Source organism: Aquarana catesbeiana, linkage group LG05 (assembly GCF_042186555.1).
Source record: "Aquarana catesbeiana isolate 2022-GZ linkage group LG05, ASM4218655v1, whole genome shotgun sequence".
In the NCBI taxonomy this organism is placed as follows: Eukaryota; Metazoa; Chordata; class Amphibia; order Anura; family Ranidae; genus Aquarana; species Aquarana catesbeiana.
Genome location: NC_133328.1, coordinates 476,138,590 through 476,159,791, shown reverse-complemented (window position 1 = coordinate 476,159,791; position 21,202 = coordinate 476,138,590). Strand labels below are relative to the sequence as shown.

General features: G+C 40.9%; 1 protein-coding gene across 2 annotated transcripts in view; it reads left to right on the top strand.

Moving 5' to 3' along the window:
* TMEM241 (transmembrane protein 241) overlaps positions 1-21,202 on the top strand; it is a 218,584-nt gene that overhangs the window by 122,421 nt on the left and 74,961 nt on the right. For both annotated transcript variants that reach the window (XM_073631474.1, XM_073631475.1), the window contains exons 12-13: positions 1,791-1,860; positions 10,452-10,545. In XM_073631474.1, coding sequence (XP_073487575.1) covers positions 1,791-1,860; positions 10,452-10,545 — 164 coding nt within the window. The remainder of the gene's footprint in view (positions 1-1,790; positions 1,861-10,451; positions 10,546-21,202) is intronic.

Genomic DNA, 21,202 nt, shown 5'->3' with positions numbered 1-21,202 from the left:
CATTCTTCTAGCCTTGTGCAGGTCTACAGTCTTGTCGCTGATGTCCTTTGACAGCTCTTTGGTTTTGCCCATGATGGTGGGTTTGAATGGAAGAAAGAGATTCTGTGGACTTTTGTACATATAACAAGCTGTCATTAGGAGCACCTTCTTAGATGGACAGGACTAATCTGTGTACCACATGAGCACATACTGTAGCCAGTCTGTGGAAGCCAGAATTATTGTTGGTTGGTAGGGGATCAAATACTTATTTTATCGGAAAGTAATTTTTCCCACTGTAAGGCCCCTTTCACAGGGGGTAAACTCTGAGTAGATCAGCAGGGAATCTGTCTGCTGATTCCCTGCAGACCAGAGCAGAACAGGTAGATGACTGGTCCATGTCCACTCAGTTTATGCAAAATAGACACGGACAGGGCATGCTCTGCTCTATGAGCAGACGGTATAAACGGACCCAGCTGTCTGTTTACCACCAACTGCCCTCCAATCCGATACACCTAGGTGGAGGACAACGGTTCCCAAAATTTTTTTTTTGTGAGCCAGATCCGAATCGGAGGTAGGAGGGTGTAAATGGACACGAGTCCATTTTACACTCGCCAGTCCATAGGGGTGAATGGGCTGTCTGATCAGGCCTGACTGAAAAGCTGACAGGCAGACCTGCTCAGACCCTTCATGTGAAAGAAACCTAAAGGTGACAATGTTGCTTTGAATATAGGAGTTTACATGAGGTGGATTTCGCTGGCAGGATCAATGGGTATTTTTGAGACTTTTGAAGGGGATTAAGGCTGCATTCACACCTGAGCATATCGCTTTCAGGCAGAAAGTCACATGTTTTTGCCGCAATTTTTACCTCATTTTTTGCCGCGTTTTTTGCCGTTATTTTGTAGAGGTCAAAAAGGTCACCAATGTAAAAAAGCAGAAAAACGGCTGTAATCTGCCCAAAAAGAAGCTCATATACTTTTTTGAGCTTCAAGCGTTTTGCTTCAGGCGACAGAACGCTCAGATGTGAACAGGGGCCATTTAAATGAATTGGTTTTTGCTTGTTGGGCGTTTTTGAACCTTTGAGATGAGCGTTTTACTTGTTGAAACTGCTCAGGTGTGAATGGGCCTAAGGGAGAGCTATAAGTTGCACATAAAATTACATTATAAATGTCTCAGCACCTGTTTTTAAAGGATTTTTTGATCCTTATCCCTCACCCCTCTATGTGCAGCCCATCTGGGATAATACCTTCTTCCCCGACTCAGTTGTCTTTCCTCTGACAAGGTCCCAGGGTGTTCCTTTACGTACTGCTCATGCACACTAGCCCCATTCATTCCTTTTGGGTAGGTCGTAATTCGAGGTACCACTAGAGGTTGCCATGAGTATGGCTTACCCATAAAAATTAATGGGGCCACGGCTCACATGGGTTATATTAAAGGGAGCCAGCTGGTACCTTGTCAGAGGAAAGATCGCCAGGGAGGAAGGTAATTATTATCCCAAGTGGTGTAGTGATTTTTTTTTTTTTAAAGTACAACTTCACTGTTGATGAAGATGAAGTTGTCCTTTAATGGAAGGCTGTAGTTTTATTTTAAATGTTTACATATAAATAGTAAAAAGAAAATGTAAAAAAATAGCAAAGAGAAGAAGGAAATGGTAGATAATAAAAACAAATCGTGATTAAGAACTTGTTATAAACCGGCATCCTGATGTTCCACCCGACTAACTAGGGTCTTCAAATATCTTCTTTTTTTTTTTTTTTTTTTTTAATTCTTTAAATGTCTTAGTGCTTCATGTTCTGTTTTTTTGTTCACTTAAGGTGACCTCCTCAGTGCCTTGGAATTCCCCTTCCTTTATTTCTATCGATTCCATAGTGGGTGTTGTGCCAGGTAAGATAAAAGCCTTATAAATTACTTCTGTATCATTTCTACACTGGAAAGAGATTACATTAGATTACATATTTATAATAGATTACTGTTAGCTTAACAAGTGAATGTGCAGAGGAACGTTGCCAAAGCATTGTTAAAAAAAAATAAATAAAACTTTTAATAGAGACATCTTTGGTCGTCTTTATTTGGTATGTACAGTATATTCTACATACATGGCAGTATTTGGAGAAAAACAAGTACCGGTAATACAGTTTCAGAGACATGTTTTAAAAAGAATGATTAACTGTTGCAAGAAGTCTAGAAAGTTGACATTCTTTAATATATTATTTCTTTATTATACTGTCAGATTTCCATTGTGATTGTGTTTTTAAAGCTGGCCATAAATTTTTATACAATTTCCTTATTCGATTTCCTTTAGATTTACCTTCAACTATGTAGTGCAAGGGTCTGCCTGATTACATACAAATTGAAAGTGTTTAGGTTTGACCTCCTATATGGTTTTGGTAAATCTAAAGGAAATATACACTGTAGGTGAACAAGTAAAAACCGCCAAACCCCGTCCTACCACCACTGCGCTCTATATGGTGAAAGATAACTCAAAGAAAGTTGCCAATTTAAAAGAATGTGTATAAAAGATCTGAATCCACCCCTCAAAAAATGAAGATTAAATAGTAGCGCTAACCCCCCCCTTGATTGTGGGAGTGAGATAAATGCTAGAACACACCCTTATGACGTGGAGTGAACTAGAAGTGTACTAAATCAAATAGAAACAATATAGGTATGTATATATAAAATGATGAATAAAGAATCTATAAATACATATGGGATGAGTACACGTGACCCAACAAATAACACATATACACACAAGAAACAAATATATATGCATAGAACACCTAATACAGTGTAACACTATGACCAAGTGAATAAATGAACAGAAGTAATCTAACACACAAATGCCTGAAAATGCAACGAGTGAGAAATAGAAGGTGATGACACCTTGTGACAGATGAGTGAAACTGGTATCGTAGTACAAGCTTTATGAACCTCCAAAAACTAGGCTTACAAGAATAAAAACTGAAGAAAAAAAGTGAAAATTACATGAGCTATAAAAACATCCACATATGATGTGAAAAAAAAAATATATATATATAATAAGGAAAGAGTTCCAAAAGTGGGGGTGTCTCCAATCCAAAATGCTGTAATCCAACTGTTCACCACACCTCAGTGATGTGATTCCACTCCCTTGTGAACTTCAAACTCACCAACTGTTGAGGCCTCCCACTCTCGTGTTTGGCCGGCAAGAGCCTCAACCCACTCTCATGGGGGTTAACATACGAACATTGATATCCGCTGCTGTGTAAAATGATCACTCTCCTTAAAATAGTGGTCCCACATATGAGATGAGAAGAAATGCTCCAATAGTGTGATATCGTTTTAAAAATGTATTCAAAACTAAAACCAACACTAATGCACTCACATAGTAGATAAAATCAATGGGCAAATCACTTCACAGCAGTCAGAATACATCACAGCAAAACATGCAGCAACAATGGCACAGCAAAGGACAGCCACGACGGACCCAGGAGGTATGAATGCCGGCGATCGTCTCACCCGTTCCCAGCAAACGTTCCTCCACTGACCCCTTCTCCGTCACGCCTTCCTCTAACACAAGTGTAGGATTACCGTATAGCCACGCCTCAACATGTTTCGTCACTGGGACTTAATCATGGGGTTGACTAACCGGCAAGGCAATCATGGATTTATGCAAATTTGATATAGTGTTACACTGTATTAGGTGTTCTATGCATATATATTTGTTTCTTGTGTGTATATTTTTATACTACACCATTAGGTGATGTGTTATTTTTTGGGTCACATGTACTCATCCCATATGTATTTATAGATTCTTTATTCATCATTTTATATATACATACCTATATTGTTTCTATTTGATTTAGTACACTTCTAGTTCACTCCACGTCATAAGGGTGTGTGCTAGCGTTTATCTCACTCCCACGATCAAGGGGGGTTAGCGCCACTATTTAATCTTCATTTTTTGAGGGGTGGATTCAGATCTTTTAAATCTAAAGGAAAATTGTATAATGTATGGCCAACCTTGGGCATCTAAAACACACCACTTAACACAGTCATATATTTAATTTAATAAAATGTATTTTAAGCTTGTGTAAATACCTGAACTGGCTTTGGAATGAGCCTCTGTAACTCCCCCATATAGTAGAACTTGGGCTCGGAGAGGGAGGAGTAGTAAATCTGTACCCAGGTGTGTTGCCCGTAGGTACTGAGAAGTGTAGAGAAGGATAACCTCATCAGTTTGCAGCTTCTTCTTCACTGCCCAGTCACAGGCCAAAAGCGGGGAGTTGACCTAGCTGTGTTGCATATTTGCAGCAGAGGAAAGGTTAGGTCACCAATCTGGCTGTGCTAAGGAAAAAAAAAAAGAAAAGAGTGATAGATAGAGAGATAGATATAGAGATAGATAGATATATCTGAATTACAGTGGATAGTGCGAGCCAGGCCTTCTCTCCAACATCGGTGCCTGACCTCACAAATGCACTTCCTGGAATGGTCAAACATTTCCATAGACACATAAATATTTATACAGTGGGGCAAAAAAGTATTTAGTCAGCCAACAATTGTACAAGTTCTCCCACTTAAAAAGATGAGAGAGGCCTGTAATTGTCATCATAGGTATACCTCAGCTATGAGAGACAAAAATGTGGAAACAAATCCAGACAATCACATTGTCTGATTTTTGAAAGATTTTATTTGCAAATTATGGTGGAAAATAAGTATTTGGTCACCTACAAACAAGCAAGATTTCTGGCTTTCACAGACCTGTATCTTCTTCTTTAAGAGGCTCCTCTGTCCTCCACTCATTACCTGTATTAACCACTTGCCGACCGCCTAACGCACATATACGGCGGCAGAATGGCACGGGCAGGCAGAATCACGTACCTGTACGTGATCTGCCTCCCGCGGGCGGGGGGGTCCGATCGGACCCCCCCCGGTGCCAGCGGTGGTCGGCATTTGACTGGGAGCGTCGGGAGGCGAGGGGGAGACCATCCGATCGTGGCCCCCCCCTCGCGATCGCTCCCAGCCAATCGGAATCCTCCCCTGCCTGTGTGTAGTTTCACACAGGCAGAGGATGTGATGTCATCTCTCCTCGGCTCGGCAGTTTCCGTTCCAGCGCCGAGGAGAGAAGACATGTAAGTGCACAACACACACAACACAGTAGAACATGCCAGGCATACTTTACACCCCTGATCCCCCCCCCCCCCCCCGTCACAAATTGACAGCAAGCAGTATTTTTTTTTTTTTTTTTTCTGATTACTGCATGGTGTCAGTTTGTGACAGTTACAGTGTTAGGGCAGTGAGTGTTAGGCCCCCTTTAGGTCTAGGATACCCCCCTAACCCCCCCTAATAAAGTTTTAACCCCTTGATCACCCCCTGTCACCAGTGTCACTAAGCGATCATTTTTCTGATCGCTGTATTAGTGTCGCTGGTGACGCTAGTTAGGGAGGTAAATATTTAGGTTCGCCGTCAGCGTTTTATAGCGACAGGGACCCCCATATACTACCGAATAAATGTTTTAACTCCTTGATTACCCCCTAGTTAACCCTTTCACCACTGATCACCGTATAACCGTTACGGGTGACGCTGGTTAGTTGGTTTATTTTTTATAGTGTCAGGGCACCCGCCGTTTATTACCGAATAAAGGTTTAGCCCCCTGATCGCCCGGCGGTGATATGCGTCGCCCCAGGCAGCGTCAGATTAGCGCCAGTACCGCTAACACCCACGCACGCCTCATACGCCTCCCTTAGTGGTATAGTATCTGTACGGATCAATATCTGATCCGATCAGATCTATACTAGTGTCCCCAGCAGTTTAGGGTTTCCAAAAACGCAGTGTTAGCGGGATCAGCCCAGATACCCGCTAGCACCTGCGTTTTTCCCCTCTGCCCGGCCCAGCCCACCCAAGTGCAGTATCGATCGATCACTGTCACTTACAAAACACTAAACGCTTAACTGCAGCGTTCACAGAGTCAGGCCTGATCCCTGCGATCGCTAACAGTTTTTTTGGTAGCGTTTTGGTGAACTGGCAAGCACCAGCCCCAGGCAGCGTCAGGTTAGCGCCGGTACCGCTAACACCCACGCACGCACCGTACACCTCCCTTAGTGGTATAGTATCTGATCGGATCAATATCTGATCTGATCAGATCTATACTAGCGTCCCCAGCAGTTTAGGGTTCCCACAAACGCAGTGTTAGCGGGATCAGCCCAGATACCTGCTAGCACCTGCGTTTTGCCCCTCCGCCCGGCCCAGCCCAGCCCACCCAAGTGCAGTATCGATCGATCACTGACACTTAAAAAACACTAAACGCATAACTGCAGCGTTCGCAGAGTCAGGCCTGATCCCTGCAATCGCTAACAGTTTTTTTTTGTAGCGTTTTGGTGAACTGGCAAGCACCAGCAGCCTAGTACACCCCGGTCATAGTCAAACCAGCACTGCAGTAACACTTGGTGACGTGGCGAGTCCCATAAGTGCAGCTCAAGCTGGTGAGGTGGCAAGCACAAGTAGTGTCCCGCTGCCACCAAAAAGACAAACACAGGCCCGTCGTGCCCATAGTGCCCTTCCTGCTGCATTCGCCAATCCTAATTGGGAACCCACCGCTTCTGCAGCGCCCGTACTTCCCCCATTCACATCCCCAACCAAATGCAGTCGGCTGCATGAGAGGCATTTTCTTTATGTCCTCCCGAGTACCCCTACCCAGCGAACCCCCCCAAAAAAGATGTCGTGTCTGCAGCAAGCGCGGATATAGGCGTGACACCCACTATTATTGTCCCTCCTGTCCTGACAATCCTGGTCTTTGCATTGGTGAATGTTTTGAACGCTACCATTCACTAGTTGAGTATTAGCGTAGGGTACAGCACTGCACAGACTAGGCACACTTTCACAGGGTCTCCCAAGATGCCATCGCATTTTGAGAGACCCGAACCTGGAACCGGTTACAGTTATAAAAGTTAGTTACAAAAAAAAGTGTAAAAAAAAAAAAAAAAACACAAAAATATAAAATAAAAAAAAAATAGTTGTCGTTTTATTGTTCTCTCTCTCTCTATTCTCTCTCTCTTGTTCTGCTCTTTTTTACTGTATTCTATTCTGCAATGTTTTATTGTTATTATGTTTTATCATGTTTGTTTTTCAGGTATGCAATTTTTTATACCTTACCGTTTACTGTGCTTTATTGTTAACCATTTTTTTGTCTTCAGGTACGCCATTCACGACTTTGAGTGGTTATACCAGAATGATGCCTGCAGGTTTAGGTATCATCTTGGTATCATTCTTTTCAGCCAGCGATCGGCTTTCATTTAAAAGCAATCCTAGCAGCTAATTAGCCTCTAGACTGCTTTTACAAGCAGTTAGAGGGAATGCCCCCCCCCCCAACGTCTTCCGTGTTTTTCTCTGGCTCTCCTGTCTCAACAGGGAACCTGAGAATGCAGCCGGTGATTCAGCCAGCTGACCATAGAGCTGATCAGAGACCAGAGTGGCTCCAAACATCTCTATGGCCTAAGAAACCGGAAGCTACGAGCATTTTATGACTTAGATTTCGCCGGATGTAAACAGCGCCATTGGGAAATTGGGAAAGCATTTTATCACACCGCTCTTGGTGTGGTCAGATGCTTTGAGGGCAGAGGAGAAATCTAGGGTCTAATAGACCCCAATTTTTGCAAAAAAGAGTACCTGTCACTACCTATTGCTATGATAGGGGATATTTACATTCCCTGAGATAACAATAAAAATGATTTAAAAAAAAAAAAAAATGAAAGGAACAGTTTAAAAATAAGATAAAAAAATAATAATAATAAAGAAAAAAAAAAAAAAAAAAAAAAAGCACCCCTGTCCCCCCTGCTCTCGCGCTAAGGCGAACACAAGCGTCGGTCTGGCGTCAAATGTAAACAGCAATTGCACCATGCATGTGAGGTATCACCGCGAACGTCAGATCGAGGGCAGTAATTTTAGCAGTAGACCTTCTCTGTAAATCTAAAGTGGTAACCTGTAAAGGCTTTTAAAGGCTTTTAAAAATGTATTTAGTTTGTCGCCACTGCACGTTTGTGCGCAATTTTAAAGCATGTCATGTTTGGTATCCATGTACTCGGCCTAAGATCATCTTTTTTATTTCATCAAACATTTGGGCAATATAGTGTGTTTTAGTGCATTAAAATTTAAAAAAGTGTGTTTTTTCCCCAAAAAATGCGTTTGAAAAATCGCTGCGCAAATACTGTGTGAAAAAAAAAAATGAAACACCCACCATTTTAATCTGTAGGGCATTTGCTTTAAAAAAATATATAATGTTTGGGGGTTCAAAGTAATTTTCTTGCAAAAAAAATTATTTTTTTACGTAATCAAAAAGTGTCAGAAAGGGCTTTGTCTTCAAGTGGTTAGAAGAGTGGGTGATGTGTGACATAAGCTTCTAGATGTTGTGCATAAAATGCCAGGATAGTTCAAAACCCCCCCAAATGACCCCATTTTGGAAAGTAGACACCCCAAGCTATTTGCTGAGAGGCATGTCGAGTCCATGGAATATTTTATATTGTGACACAAGTTGCGGGAAAGAGACAATTTTTTATTTTTTTTATTTTTTTTTGCGCAAAGTTGTCACTAAATGATATATTGCTCAAACATGCCATGGGAATATGTGAAATTACACCCCAAAATACATTCTGTTGCTTCTCCTGAGTACGGGGATACCACATGTGTGAGACTTTTTGGGAGCCTAGCCGCGCACGGGACCCCGAAAACCAAGCACCGCCTTCAGGCTTTCTAAGGCCGTAAATTTTTGATTTCACTCTTCACTGCCTATCACAGTTTCGGAGGCCATGGAATGCCCAGGTGGCAAAAAACCCCCCCAAATGACCCCATTTTGGAAAGTAGACACCCCAAGCTATTTGATGAGAGGTATAGTGAGTATTTTGCAGACCTCACTTTTTGTCACAAAGTTTTGAAAATTGAAAAAAGAAAAAAAAAATGTTTTTTTCTCGTCTTTCTTTATTTTCAAAAACAAATGAGAGCTGCAAAATACTCACCATGCCTCTCAGCAAATAGCTTGGGGTGTCTACTTTCCAAAATGGGGTCATTTGGGGGGGGGGTTGTGCCACCTGGGCATTCCATGGCCTCCGAAACTGTGATAGGTAGTGAGGAGTAAAATCAAAAATGTACGCCCTTAGAAATCCTGAAGGCAGTGATTGGTTTTCGGGGCCCCGTACGCGGCTAGGCTCTCAAAAAGTCCCACACATGTGGTATCCCCGTACTCAGGAGAAGCAGCTAAATGTATTTTGGGGTGCAATTCCACATATGCCCATGGCCTGTGTGAGCAATATATCATTTAGTGACAACTTTGTGCAAAAAAAAAAAATTGTCACTTTCCCGCAACTTGTGTCAAAATATAAAACATTCCATGGACTCAACATGTCTCTCAGCAAATAGCTTGGGGTGTCTACTTTCCAAAATGGGGTCATTTGGGGGGTTTTATGCCATCTGGGCATTTTATGGCCTTCAAAACTGTGATAGGTAGTGAGGAGTAAAATCAAAAATGTACGCCCTTAGAAATCCTGAAGGCAGTGATTGGTTTTCGGGGCCCCGTACGCGGCTAGGCTCCCAAAAAGTCCCACACATGTGGTATCCCCATACTCAGGAGAAGCAGCTAAATGTATTTTGGGGTGCAATTCCACATATGCCCATGGCCTGTGTGAGCAATATATCATTTAGTGACAACTTTTTGTAATTTTTTTTTTTTTTTTGTCATTATTCAATCACTTGGGACAAAAAAAATGAATATTCAATGGGCTCAACATGCCTCTCAGCAAATTCCTTGGGGTTTCTACTTTCCAAAATGGGGTCATTTGTGGGGGTTTTGTACTGCCCTGCCATTTTAGCACCTCAAGAAACGACATAGGCAGTCATAAATTAAAGGCTGTGTAAATTCCAGAAAATGTACCCTAGTTTGTAGGCGCTATAACTTTTGCGCAAACCAATAAATATACACTTATTGACATTTTTTCTACCAAAGACATGTGGCCGAATACATTTTGGCCTAAATGTATGACTAAAATTGAGTTTATTGGATTTTTTTTAGAACAAAAAGTAGAAAATATCAATTTTTTTTCAAAATTTTCGGTCTTTTTCCGTGTATAGCGCAAAAAATAAAAACGGCAGAGGTGATCAAATACCATCAAAAGAAAGCTCTATTTGTGGGAAGAAAAGGACGCAAATTTCGTTTGGGTACAGCATTGCATGACCGCGCAATTAGCAGTTAAAGCGACGCAGTGCCGAATTGTAAAAAGTGCTCTGGTCAGGAAGGGGGTAAAACCTTCCGGGGCTGAAGTGGTTAATGGCACCTGTTTGAACTTATTATCAGTATAAAAGACACCTGTCCACAACCTCAAACAGTACACTCCAAACACAGAGGTACCATATGTGTGTGGTTTCAGATCATGAAGGCTAAAATATCATTGTCTTTAACTGATCTGACCAGATTATCATAGCTGTTTTACTGAAATTATGTATTGATCTTCCAGTGGGATTTTGGGTTTCGTGTTGATGCTGCTATCTGTAAAATTAAGGAGCAGTCTGTCTCCTGCACATCACTTCTCCTGGACCTTCCTAGCTAAGGTAAGTGACTTCTATTTAGAATTCTTCCTACCGTACAATTATGTAAAAGAAAAGCCACAGCTAGCTTTGTTCTTTCTCTCATCTCCTGGGCAATGGTAGAAAGGGCAGTGGGTCTTATGATTCTTGGCTGTCCAATAGCTTCCAAGAGCCACAAGTGTGAAAATGTCAACAGCTTAGACATGAGCTGTTGACATTTTCTATAGCAGTGGCCAGCAGTGTTGTCATCACTTAAATTCTGGTGTGGGTGTGACATCCCTTGTCGGATGGAGGAGGCGCATTCACACGTGGAGCAGTGAGTTGGCCCACTCCTGCCATTCACTAAGCATACTGCTGGTCTCTAAACACATTGTACCACTACAACACATGTCATAGGACATGTGTGAAGTCTTCTGGAAAGCTGTGTGGTGAGACTGGGATTCCTCACAGACTCTCTGGAACTTGCTGCTACTGCACTGAGCCACACCTATACACTCCCACCTCTGCGCTAGCTGGTGACGCTGCACTGGTGGAACCGCACTTCAGCACTCATGAGCACTTATTCACTCGCTGCCGCTGCAGTGTTCCACTTTTCTATATTTATCCAGTTTAACAAACATAACATTTTTGCTAGTTTGCTTAAAATCTTAGTTTCTATTAAAGTTGTTACTTAGCCCTTTCCTTGCCATGAAATGCGTAAATGCATGTGAAATGTGTGACACACCTGCTCATGTATTTTGCAGCCATTTTAATTTATTTGGGGAGATTAATTTAGGTAATGTCTGGAAATGCGCTTTAAATGTCCCCCCACTTCCCAGAGTGGATAACTGCCAATATACTTACCTTCAGCTCCACTCCTGAGTTCTTTATTGTGCGTTTACATATTCTGTACCCACTTTCTCAGTCAATGCAATTCTTTTGAATTGAAAAGTATATTTGTTTTTTAAATGTAGTATCCATGTTTCTCATTTATTTAATGATGGTTATTACTGTAGCACAGTTGTGCTTGAAACAAGATTAGTCATATTTACGTCCTATATTTTTGAACATCTACTTTAAAGAGGATTTTTATTTATTTATATATTTTTTTATTTAAGTTAGCAGCTACTAATACTCTTTTAGAAATCAGGTACTGTCTTCTCGCAGGCAGTTCTTTTTATGGGCGCTACCATCTTGAATATGGGAGCCGGATATGGTTTCCTGAGGAACCACAGCCTGATCCTCACTGCACATGTGCAAACTTGTGCAACACTTTGGGAGGGGGCGGGACCAGGGATGTCATCCTTACCTAGGTGAGGATTACAGAAAGGGCCATTTCACACTGGGGCGGGGGGCGGCATCAGCGGTAAAGCGCCGCTATTGTAAGCGGCGCTTTACCGTCAGTATTCGGCCGATAGCGGGGCAGTTTTAGCCCCCGCTAGCAGCCGAGAAAGGGTTAAAAACCACTGCGCTGTCCCATTGACTGGGCAGGAGCGGTGAAGGAGCAGTATATACTCCGCTCCTTCACCGCTCCAAAGATGCTGCTAGCAGGACTTTTTTTACCGTCCTGCTAGCGCACCGCTCCAGTGTGAAAGCCCTCGGGGCTTTCACACTGGAGACAAAGCAGCGGCACTTTCGGGACGGTTTGCAGGCGCTAATATTAGCGCAATAGCGCCTGCAAACCACCCCAGTGTGAAAGGGCCCAAATGGGAGTGGGTACTGATAAAAAATCGGTACCCTTTTCCCCTCCACAAGAGGTGGGAGCAGGCCAGTTGGACTTTACTTTTTGAGTGAAGTTCCACTTTTAAAGCTAAGCTCAACTTTAAAAAAAATGCACATCTTATCTGCAGGTAAAAAAAAAAGTGAATTTTATGATTATTATTTTTCTTTTTACTTGGAGCCTAGAAAGCATTGCATTCGTGATCAGCATCAGCAGCCGACAGCTGCAAAGGATGTTGGGACTTGTAGTTTCGCATTCAGAAAGGACAGTGAATGACGCGGCCAGAGCCTTGCACACCCATGTTATTTTCAAACCGTGACAGCGAATGCCCAGAGAAGATGCCAGTCTGCTGTCACTGGGGAGGAGAGGCTGCAGCTGCTGGAACATGTTACATGTTGCATTTAGTTTGGTTCATGTAACATGTTCCAAAAGGTGAACTTATCCTTTAAGTAAATCTGTCCCAACTAACCTTCCCACCCAAATTCAAATTTCATGGTTGGTGGTAAGGGGGTTGGGGACAATTGTCTTCTTGTGACATGTTTGTCCTCAGTCACATTTGTGGTTATTCATTTAACAAGAAATGAAGCAAAGTGCAAAATCTTATAATAACCAGAATGTGCATTAATTATCTTTAACACCAGTTTAATATATACCCAGAACAGTTGCGGTGGGGTCTGTACTTCCTGATTGCACATCTGTTTAATTCATGAACCCCCTGTGTCTGCTAGGTTGTATTAAATTTCATATTCTATACATAATACGTTTATGTCCAAGGAGACGTGCTTTTAGAATTGCTGGGCTCACCACTAAATATACATATACTCTGCTGACTTGTAGTTACTGTAACGACAGCATAGTTTGATACAAGCAGCAGTAATTAGATGTTGAAAATTCTGAGCCTTTTGGGAATGTAATCCTCTTATGATTTTCATTACTTTGATATTGTCCATACACAGTAAGTGGCACAGGGCGGACACGTCATGTTTTAGCGGAATGTTCTCAGATCCATGGGAATTAATGATTCCTTTTAAAGGACCTGCCACTATTAATTAAACAAAAAGAAAAATTTGTTTATATGAAACCTTTCGCCTTTAGAGTGATATTTGGAATGCACTTCCAGAAGTTGGTTGCTGCAAGGCAAGTGGAAATGAGTAACTATTGTAGATGTCCAAGTATTGTGTACTATGGCATTATTGCAGTTGGAGATTGAATGCTGATGCCAGCCATCCATTTGGGATCTGGGTTTTGTCCCTTAAGCGTTGTCAGACCTCTTGTATTATTGAAGTCTGAATCCTCTGGTAAGCAGCTGTGTTTACGAATGGTGGATGGTGTACAATACAGGTGTCAAATCATATATTCAGATATAGATTTCACTTCATGGTGGACTTTTAGTTTTTGCGTTTTTTATTTTTTGGGACTTATCAGACTGATTTAAATTGATTGAAATTGTTTGCAGTATTGAAACTGTTTGCGACTGCGCAACACATTTCTAGTTATTTTATTCTGGCCAGGATGCATTGATGTACGAACATGTCTAAACGCAGCTAGCAGTAACACGCATTTGCGCGTTTTCCTCACCTGAACACGCTGGTGATTTGGGGGGGGGGGGGGTGTTCCAGCCTGTAAACACTTCACTTCTAAAACACCTGTAGACACCTACAGGAAAATTAATAAATGTTTTTCAAAAATGTTTTACAAATAAATATCTGAAAAGTGTAGCGTGCAAATTTTTTCAGCCCCCTTTACTCTGATACCCCTAAAAAAGATAGTAAAACCAATTGCCTTCAGAAGTCACCTAATTAGTAAATAAAGTCCACCTGTGTGTAATTTAATCTCAGTATAAATACAGCTGTTCTGTGAAGCCCTCAGTGGTTTGTTAGAGAACCTTAGTGAACAAGCAGCATCACGAAGTCAAAGGAACACACCAGACAGGTCAGGGATAAAGTTGTGGAGAAGTTTAAAGCCGGGTTAGGTTATAAAACAATATCCCAAGCTTTGAACTCACGGTGCACTGTTCAATCTGTCATTCCAAAATGGAAAGAGTATGGCACAACTGCAAATCTACCAAGACATGGCCGTCCACCTAAACTGACAGGCCAGGCAAGGAGAGCATTATTAAGAGAAGCAGCCAAGAGGCCCATGGTAACCCTGGAGGAGCTGCAGAGATCCACAGCTCAGGTGGGAAAATCTGTCCACAGGACAACTATTAGTCGTGCACTTCACAAATCTGGCCTTTATAGAAGAGTGGCAAGAAGAAAGCCATTGTTGAAAGAAAGCCATAATAAGTCCTGTTTGCAGTTTGCGAGAAGCCATGTGGGGGACACAGCAAACCTGTTGAAGGTGCTCTGGTCACATGAGACCAAAATTCTACTTTTTGGCCTAAAAGCAAAAGCTATGTGGGGCAGAAAACTAACACTGTACATCACCCTGAACACCTTCTCCACTGTGAAACATTAGTGGCAGATGCTTTTCTTCAGCAGGGACAGGGAAGCTGGACAGAGTTGATGGGAAAATAGATGGAACCAAACACAGGGCAATCTTACAAGAAAATATGTTAGTCTGCAAAAGACTTGAGACTGGGGTGTAGGTTCACCTTCCAGCAGGACAATGACCCTAAACATACAGCCAGAGCTACAATGGAATGGTTTAGATTAAAGCATATTCATGTGTTAGAATGGCCCAGTCAAAGTTCAGACCTAAATCCAACTGAGAATCTGTGGCAAGACTTGAAAATTGATGTTCACAGCGAAGGGTGGTTCTACAAAGTATTGACTCAAGGGGGCTGAATACAAATGCACATCACACAAATTTTGAAAAACTTTTATCATTTTCCTTCCACTTCACAATTATGTGCCACATTGTGTCTATCACATATAACCCAATAAAATACATTTACTTTTTTGGCTGTTACATGACAAAATTTGTAACATTTCATTTTTACAGCCTGAAAACATAAATGCCTGTAAAATCTGCCTTTTTTCTGCCCAGTGTGTGAGGCTAAGTATGGCTAAAGGCTGCTTGACTGCATGTTTTCTGCAAGATTCACTAAATTGTGAAATAGATTCACTTAAAGCGTTACTAAACCCACAACAGTCAAATCAGCCTGTATATGCAGTAAAGAAAGCAGGCTTGTTATACTCGCTGTGGAACCTAAGGTGTTAAATCTGTATTCTCTGATCCTCCCCTTCCACAGTCCCCAAACTGTCTCCTGATAGCACAGAGCCTTGGTGGCACTCGGCACATGTTCAGTTTGGTGTCTATTGCTAGACAATTTTTGTTTTTTTTTTCCTTGGGAGAGTGCATGTAATCAGCACAGGCCAATCAGCACTGTCCAGACAAAGGGTCAGAGGCCCTGCAGCCTCATAGGCTCCCGGTTCTCTCAGGGGAAAGGAGACAGATTGTGTGCTCCTACTAAGTAGGAACACCGATCGATCTCCTCCCCCACAGTTAGAACACACCTAGTTAACATCTCGATCGCCCCCTAGTGTTAACCCCTTCCCTGCCAGTGACATTTATACAGTAATAAGTGGCTATTTTTAGCTCTGATCGCTGTATAGCAGGGATATGCAATTAGCGGACCTCCAGCTGTTGCGGAACTACAAGTCCCATGAGGCATAGCAAGACTCTGACAGCCACAAGCATGAAACCCAGAGGCAGAGGCATGATGGGACTAGTTTTGCAACAGCTGGAGGTCCGCTAATTGCATATCCCTGCTGTATAGCGTCAAAAGTGTCCGATCTGTCCGCCGCATTGTTGCAGTACCGCTAAAAATCGCATATCGCCGCCATTAATATTAAGAAAAAAAAAAACAATGTTGCCATAAATCTATTTCCTATTTTGTAGACGCTATAACTTTTGCGAAAATCAATCAATATACGCTTATTGCGATTTTTTTTTTTTTTTTTCCAAAAATATGTAGAAGAATACATATCGGCCTAAACTGAGAAAGAAATGGTGTGGGGTTTTTTTTTTTTTTTTTTTTTTTAATTGGGATATTTATTATAGCAAAACGTACAAAATATTGTGTTTTTCAAAATTGTCGCTTTTTTTTTTGTTTATAGCGCTAAAAATAAAAACCGCAGAAGTGATCAAATACCCCCAAAAGAAAGCTCTATTTGTGGGGAAAAAAAGACATACATTTTGTTTAGGTACAACGTTGCATGACCGCGCAGTTGTCAATTAAAGCGACGCAGTGCGGTATCGCAAAAAATGGCCTGGTCAGGAAGGGGGCTAATCCTTCCGGGACTGAAGTGGTTAACATGCCTGTGTACAGAAGAAGCATAACAGCCAAACATGACTGTCATCTCAGTAGGCACTAGTCACGTTGATCTAAATAAAACACATTTTCCTTGGTTCTCTGGGTTACTGCACTTAGCCTTTGTACAAATAATATAAAAACATTTACAATTTTATGGAATTTGCAAGATCCTCTCACTTTAAATATAATATGCTTTCGAAATTGTAAATCGCCCAGAACTGTGGTTTTTCCAGTCCCTAATTAGCATGTCTGTTCTTTCCATGACATCAGTGCCTAAACAGTGTGAACCCCATAAGAACTCTGGCTTTTTATTTTTGACTAGTAGGCAGTCTGAAATGATTCGGTTACTTTCCATTATTTGCCCTACAAATAAAAGTATTTACTGCAAACAAAAAAGGAAATTAATAGAAGCACTAGGATTGCCGGGAACATTCAGAAGCGGCTTGCTTTTCTGATTGGAGTAACTGCTTCTGATATACTTTACCAAGAAAGTGATGCATATTTTTCACTTTCAAAATATTTTATTTTTAAAATAACATAGGATACAATACAATTCATTTAATCATTGTTTTAAATATTTATTAACATTGTATAACATTAATTCCTGGAGAATGACTATTTCACAAACATGTGTTTTTGATAAGTGGGGAGAAAATAAAATTGGATATAAATAAATACAATTAAATATACTATTCCTGTGTAGTCAACTTATTAGATATTCTGATCTGGTGGGGATCATTAAGGAAATAGAGGCACTCCCAACCCCCGGCACCCCTAACGGGATCAAACTGTGCCGAAGGAGCGAAACCTCCACCCCCCCCCAACGACCCCAACCCCCAATCAAGAAATGTTTAGACAGGAACATCCGGTCCAACAAAAAGAAAGATAAAATATACATATTGATATAATAAATTAAAATTGTAGGTAAGAATCTTCAAATGTCATTTCCAGAAGTCCTCAAGACATATAAATGAAAAGACAGAAAAAGAAGAGGAAAGGGAAAGGAGAAAAAGAGAGGGGATAGGGGTCTATTCTAATGCATGGGAATAGAGATAGTCTATATAACAACATGCTAAATACAAGTCCTTATATATTTAATCCAAGGATCCCAAATTTGTTCAAACTGTGGGATCTTGTCAGCTAAAATGCTGGTTAACTTTTCTTGGGTCATTATCCAGGACACTTTTCTTCTGACCTCTGACAAGAAGGGTTTAGGTTTCTTCCAAGCTTTCGCTATTATAAGCTTGGATCCTGTTAGTATGAAGTGAATTAATTTTTGTGTGTGCTTTGGAATGAGAGGTATATGGGCATTGAGAATAGCTACATGAATGGATCTAGGAATCTGATGACCAGTCACCTTTAAATATCATATTAAAAACCTTGTTCCAAAATGGTCGGATCTTAGGAGTGATGCATATTTTTCATGCTTATAAGCTGGCCGTTTTAAACATTTTAAAGCGAATTTAAAAAAAGGAAAAAGTTTTGGGACTTTAAATGAGGCTAGCACCAAAGGGATGCTCGCCTCCATCCTGGTCATTGGTTTTAAAAAAAAGGAGGAGAAGTGGGACTTTAAATGAAGCACAGAGCAGCACAACGCAGGTCAAGTGACCAAAATTCATTTATTTGCTATAATCCATGGTGTATAAAAAACATTTCGGGCATCCAACCTCTAAGATGCTGTGGGCATCAAGCCTCTATATAATAAACCATGGATTGATTATACATAAAATACACATAAGTTGCACAATAAGTCATGATCCATTGTCACACAGAGAGCAAAGATAGCAATCAACATACATGTGTACAATTGTTACCGTGATTAGACCCAAAGAGAGCCATGAAAATTAGGACAAATAATAAAAAGGATTTAATGCCATGACAGATACTTATGGAGGTAAATGGAATCATTGAAATCTTGATATTCCATGATATGTGAAGATTGGTAATAATCAAAGCTCTACGCGTTTCACGGTATAGCAACCGCTCATCAGGAGCATACGTCATGGAATGATTCTAAAAAATATAATTTTATAGAAAAAAAAATATATATTTTCAGGAAATAAACAGGAAATAAAAAAAGGTTTTGTATACAAATATTTTACTTGTATAAAACGAATTAAAGGTTGTGCGTCCAAACTCATGTCTGCATCAGCGATCCAGTGAAACAGTGTCCAGAATCACAGAGAGCTGCAATGCAAAGCCGCCTGACGCCAGGGTGGTCTGCGGGAATGAGAGCAACAGCCATAGGCAAAACCATTGCTGGTAGGTGCAATAAGTGTGGGATGCTGACTTCCGTTTGGGAAACCTATATGAAACAAATCATAGTGATGTGTGTTGGTGTGTGAATGTGAAAAAAGTGTAAAAAAGAGTGATGTGGGGACAAAGGTTGAAATAGGGAGAGAGAGTGAGATAGGAAGGGGTTTAAAGCGAACCTTCAGTCATTTGTTCGTCTTTCCATCTATTAAATCCTCTGCCCTTGTTGTTTTAACTTTGAATAGTAAAACATTTTTTTCTGCCAGTAAATACATTATACAGCCCACTTCCTGTTTCTTGTCTGGTCATTAGCCTAGGCTTATGACATCATGCACAGCTCTCTCTCACTCTCGTGAGTGTTTGCCAGGAAGGGAGGGGGGATGAGTCATAAGAGGGCCAATGAGAGCTGCAGAGCTGGAGGTGTGCCTGTGTGTGTCTGTGTAAATCCAGGAAGTGAACAGACAGCAGCTTCAGCTGCCCACAGTTAAAATGGATGCAGCCAGACTTAGTGGAGGGATATTTCTGCAGCATATTTGGCAAGTACAGAATCACAGTACTGTATATATAAAATAATATGCAAAGTGGTTGGAGGGAAGCTTCAGAATGGCAAAGATGTTTTTATTACAAATTTATGTGAGCAGACTGCAGTTCCTCTTTAAGTAAAACTAGTGCCTAAAGGTAGACGTGACATGGCTATAAAGAGTTTTTTTTTGTGCCTTTCTAATTTAGTTTATTGTGTTATTTAGGAGCAAAACTTCTGACCTAAGCTCTGCCTAGACTAGAGGGTAACTCCACTTGCTTGGAAAAAAAATAGGAGCGAATAAAAAAAAAAAAACATATTGTTACACAAGTTATAATAATGTACTTAAAAATTCTATTCCTATTTCAATCTGCAGCGCTGTAATTTTTTGTAAAATTCAATGCAATATGGTAACCTGGAGGCATTCTGTACATAGTGTACAAAACACCTCCAAAAATATCAATTCCTGCTTCTGGGAAGAAGTCTGCACTAAGATACAAGTCAGGTTTTAGGCATCCTGTGCAATAAAAATGTAATTTTTGGTGAGCAACTTCCTAAGGGTTAATTACTTGTAAAGGAATGCAGACACTGCAACTTATCTAATCTGAACACTGAACATGCATCAGCTGATTATACTGAACCAGTCACTCCTATTCAGAATCACTTTGCGTCGGGCATTATGAAACAAACCAGTGGGGATCTGCGACAAAGTTTTCTAAGTATGTTGATCATGCAGAGGAGATTGTGTGTGTTTTTTTTTTTTTTTTTTTTTTTTTTTTTTTCTCGAAAAAAAAGTGGACTTGCTCTGTAAAGGGAAATCTGCAGTTCATAAAAACAAGGTTTGCTTCATATATGAGAATCCTCTCCCCAATTAAAGTAAATATCAGCATTAATGGAAAGAAAACAAATAGCGGTAGAAAAAATTATATATGCTTACTTACTGCAAGGGATGATGTCAAGTTTCATTTAACAAGATCTCTTGGAATGCTGAGTATCCCAGATCTCACAAGATAGTGCCCCAGCGCTGTGTAGAATTGTACACACTTGTGTTTTCTGGTCCTTAGCATTTCTCTGCCCCTTAATGGCTCCTTCCTATTTCTATATGGGTAGTAAAACAGCTCATAATCATGATGGGCCAGTAGGACTGTGCGGGGGGGGGGGGGGGGGCATATGGAATTGTTGGGCTCCAACACTACCTGGAAATTTAAAAGCATTGCCTGTCAGAACGGCCCAGGGTTTGGCATAAGGGCCAAGATTTTAAGGCTTTCAGCAGTTTTTCCAATTTTTATTTTTGCTAAAAGAGTCTGTTTAAATTGAAGTCTGCACTACCTTATGAATAAGCCTTTATACAGTGGATATAAAAAGTCTACACACCCCTTTTTAAAATGTCAGGTTCATGTGATGTAAAAAAAATAGGCAAAGATAAATAAATTAAAACTTTTTCCACCTTTTTAATGTGACCTATGAACTGTACAACTCAGTTGAACAACAAACTGAAATCTTTTAGGCGTAGGGAAGTAACAATAAAAAAATAAAATAATATGGTTGCATAAGTGTGCACACCCTAAACCTAGGTTCACATTAAAGCGATTTGTCATGTGATTTGAGAGCTCAAATCGCATGACCAGTCGCAGCCTATTAAAGACAATGGCACTGTTCCAATCGTTGGGACACCGATCTTGTGGCGCCACACCGATTTGCAAAAGTAGTTCCTGCACTACTTTTGCCGATTTCAGGTGCGACTTCAATAGACATCTGTGCATGAAGCCTCACAGATGTCTATCAAGTAGTACCTGAAATCGCGCTGACCTAGCTACTTTGAAATTGCGCTACTTCAAGTGAAGTAGCATCAATGTGAACCAGGGCTTAAACTAATAATTTGTTAAAGCACCTTATGATTTTATTACAGCACTCAGTCTTTTTGGGTATGAGTCTATCAGCATGGCACACC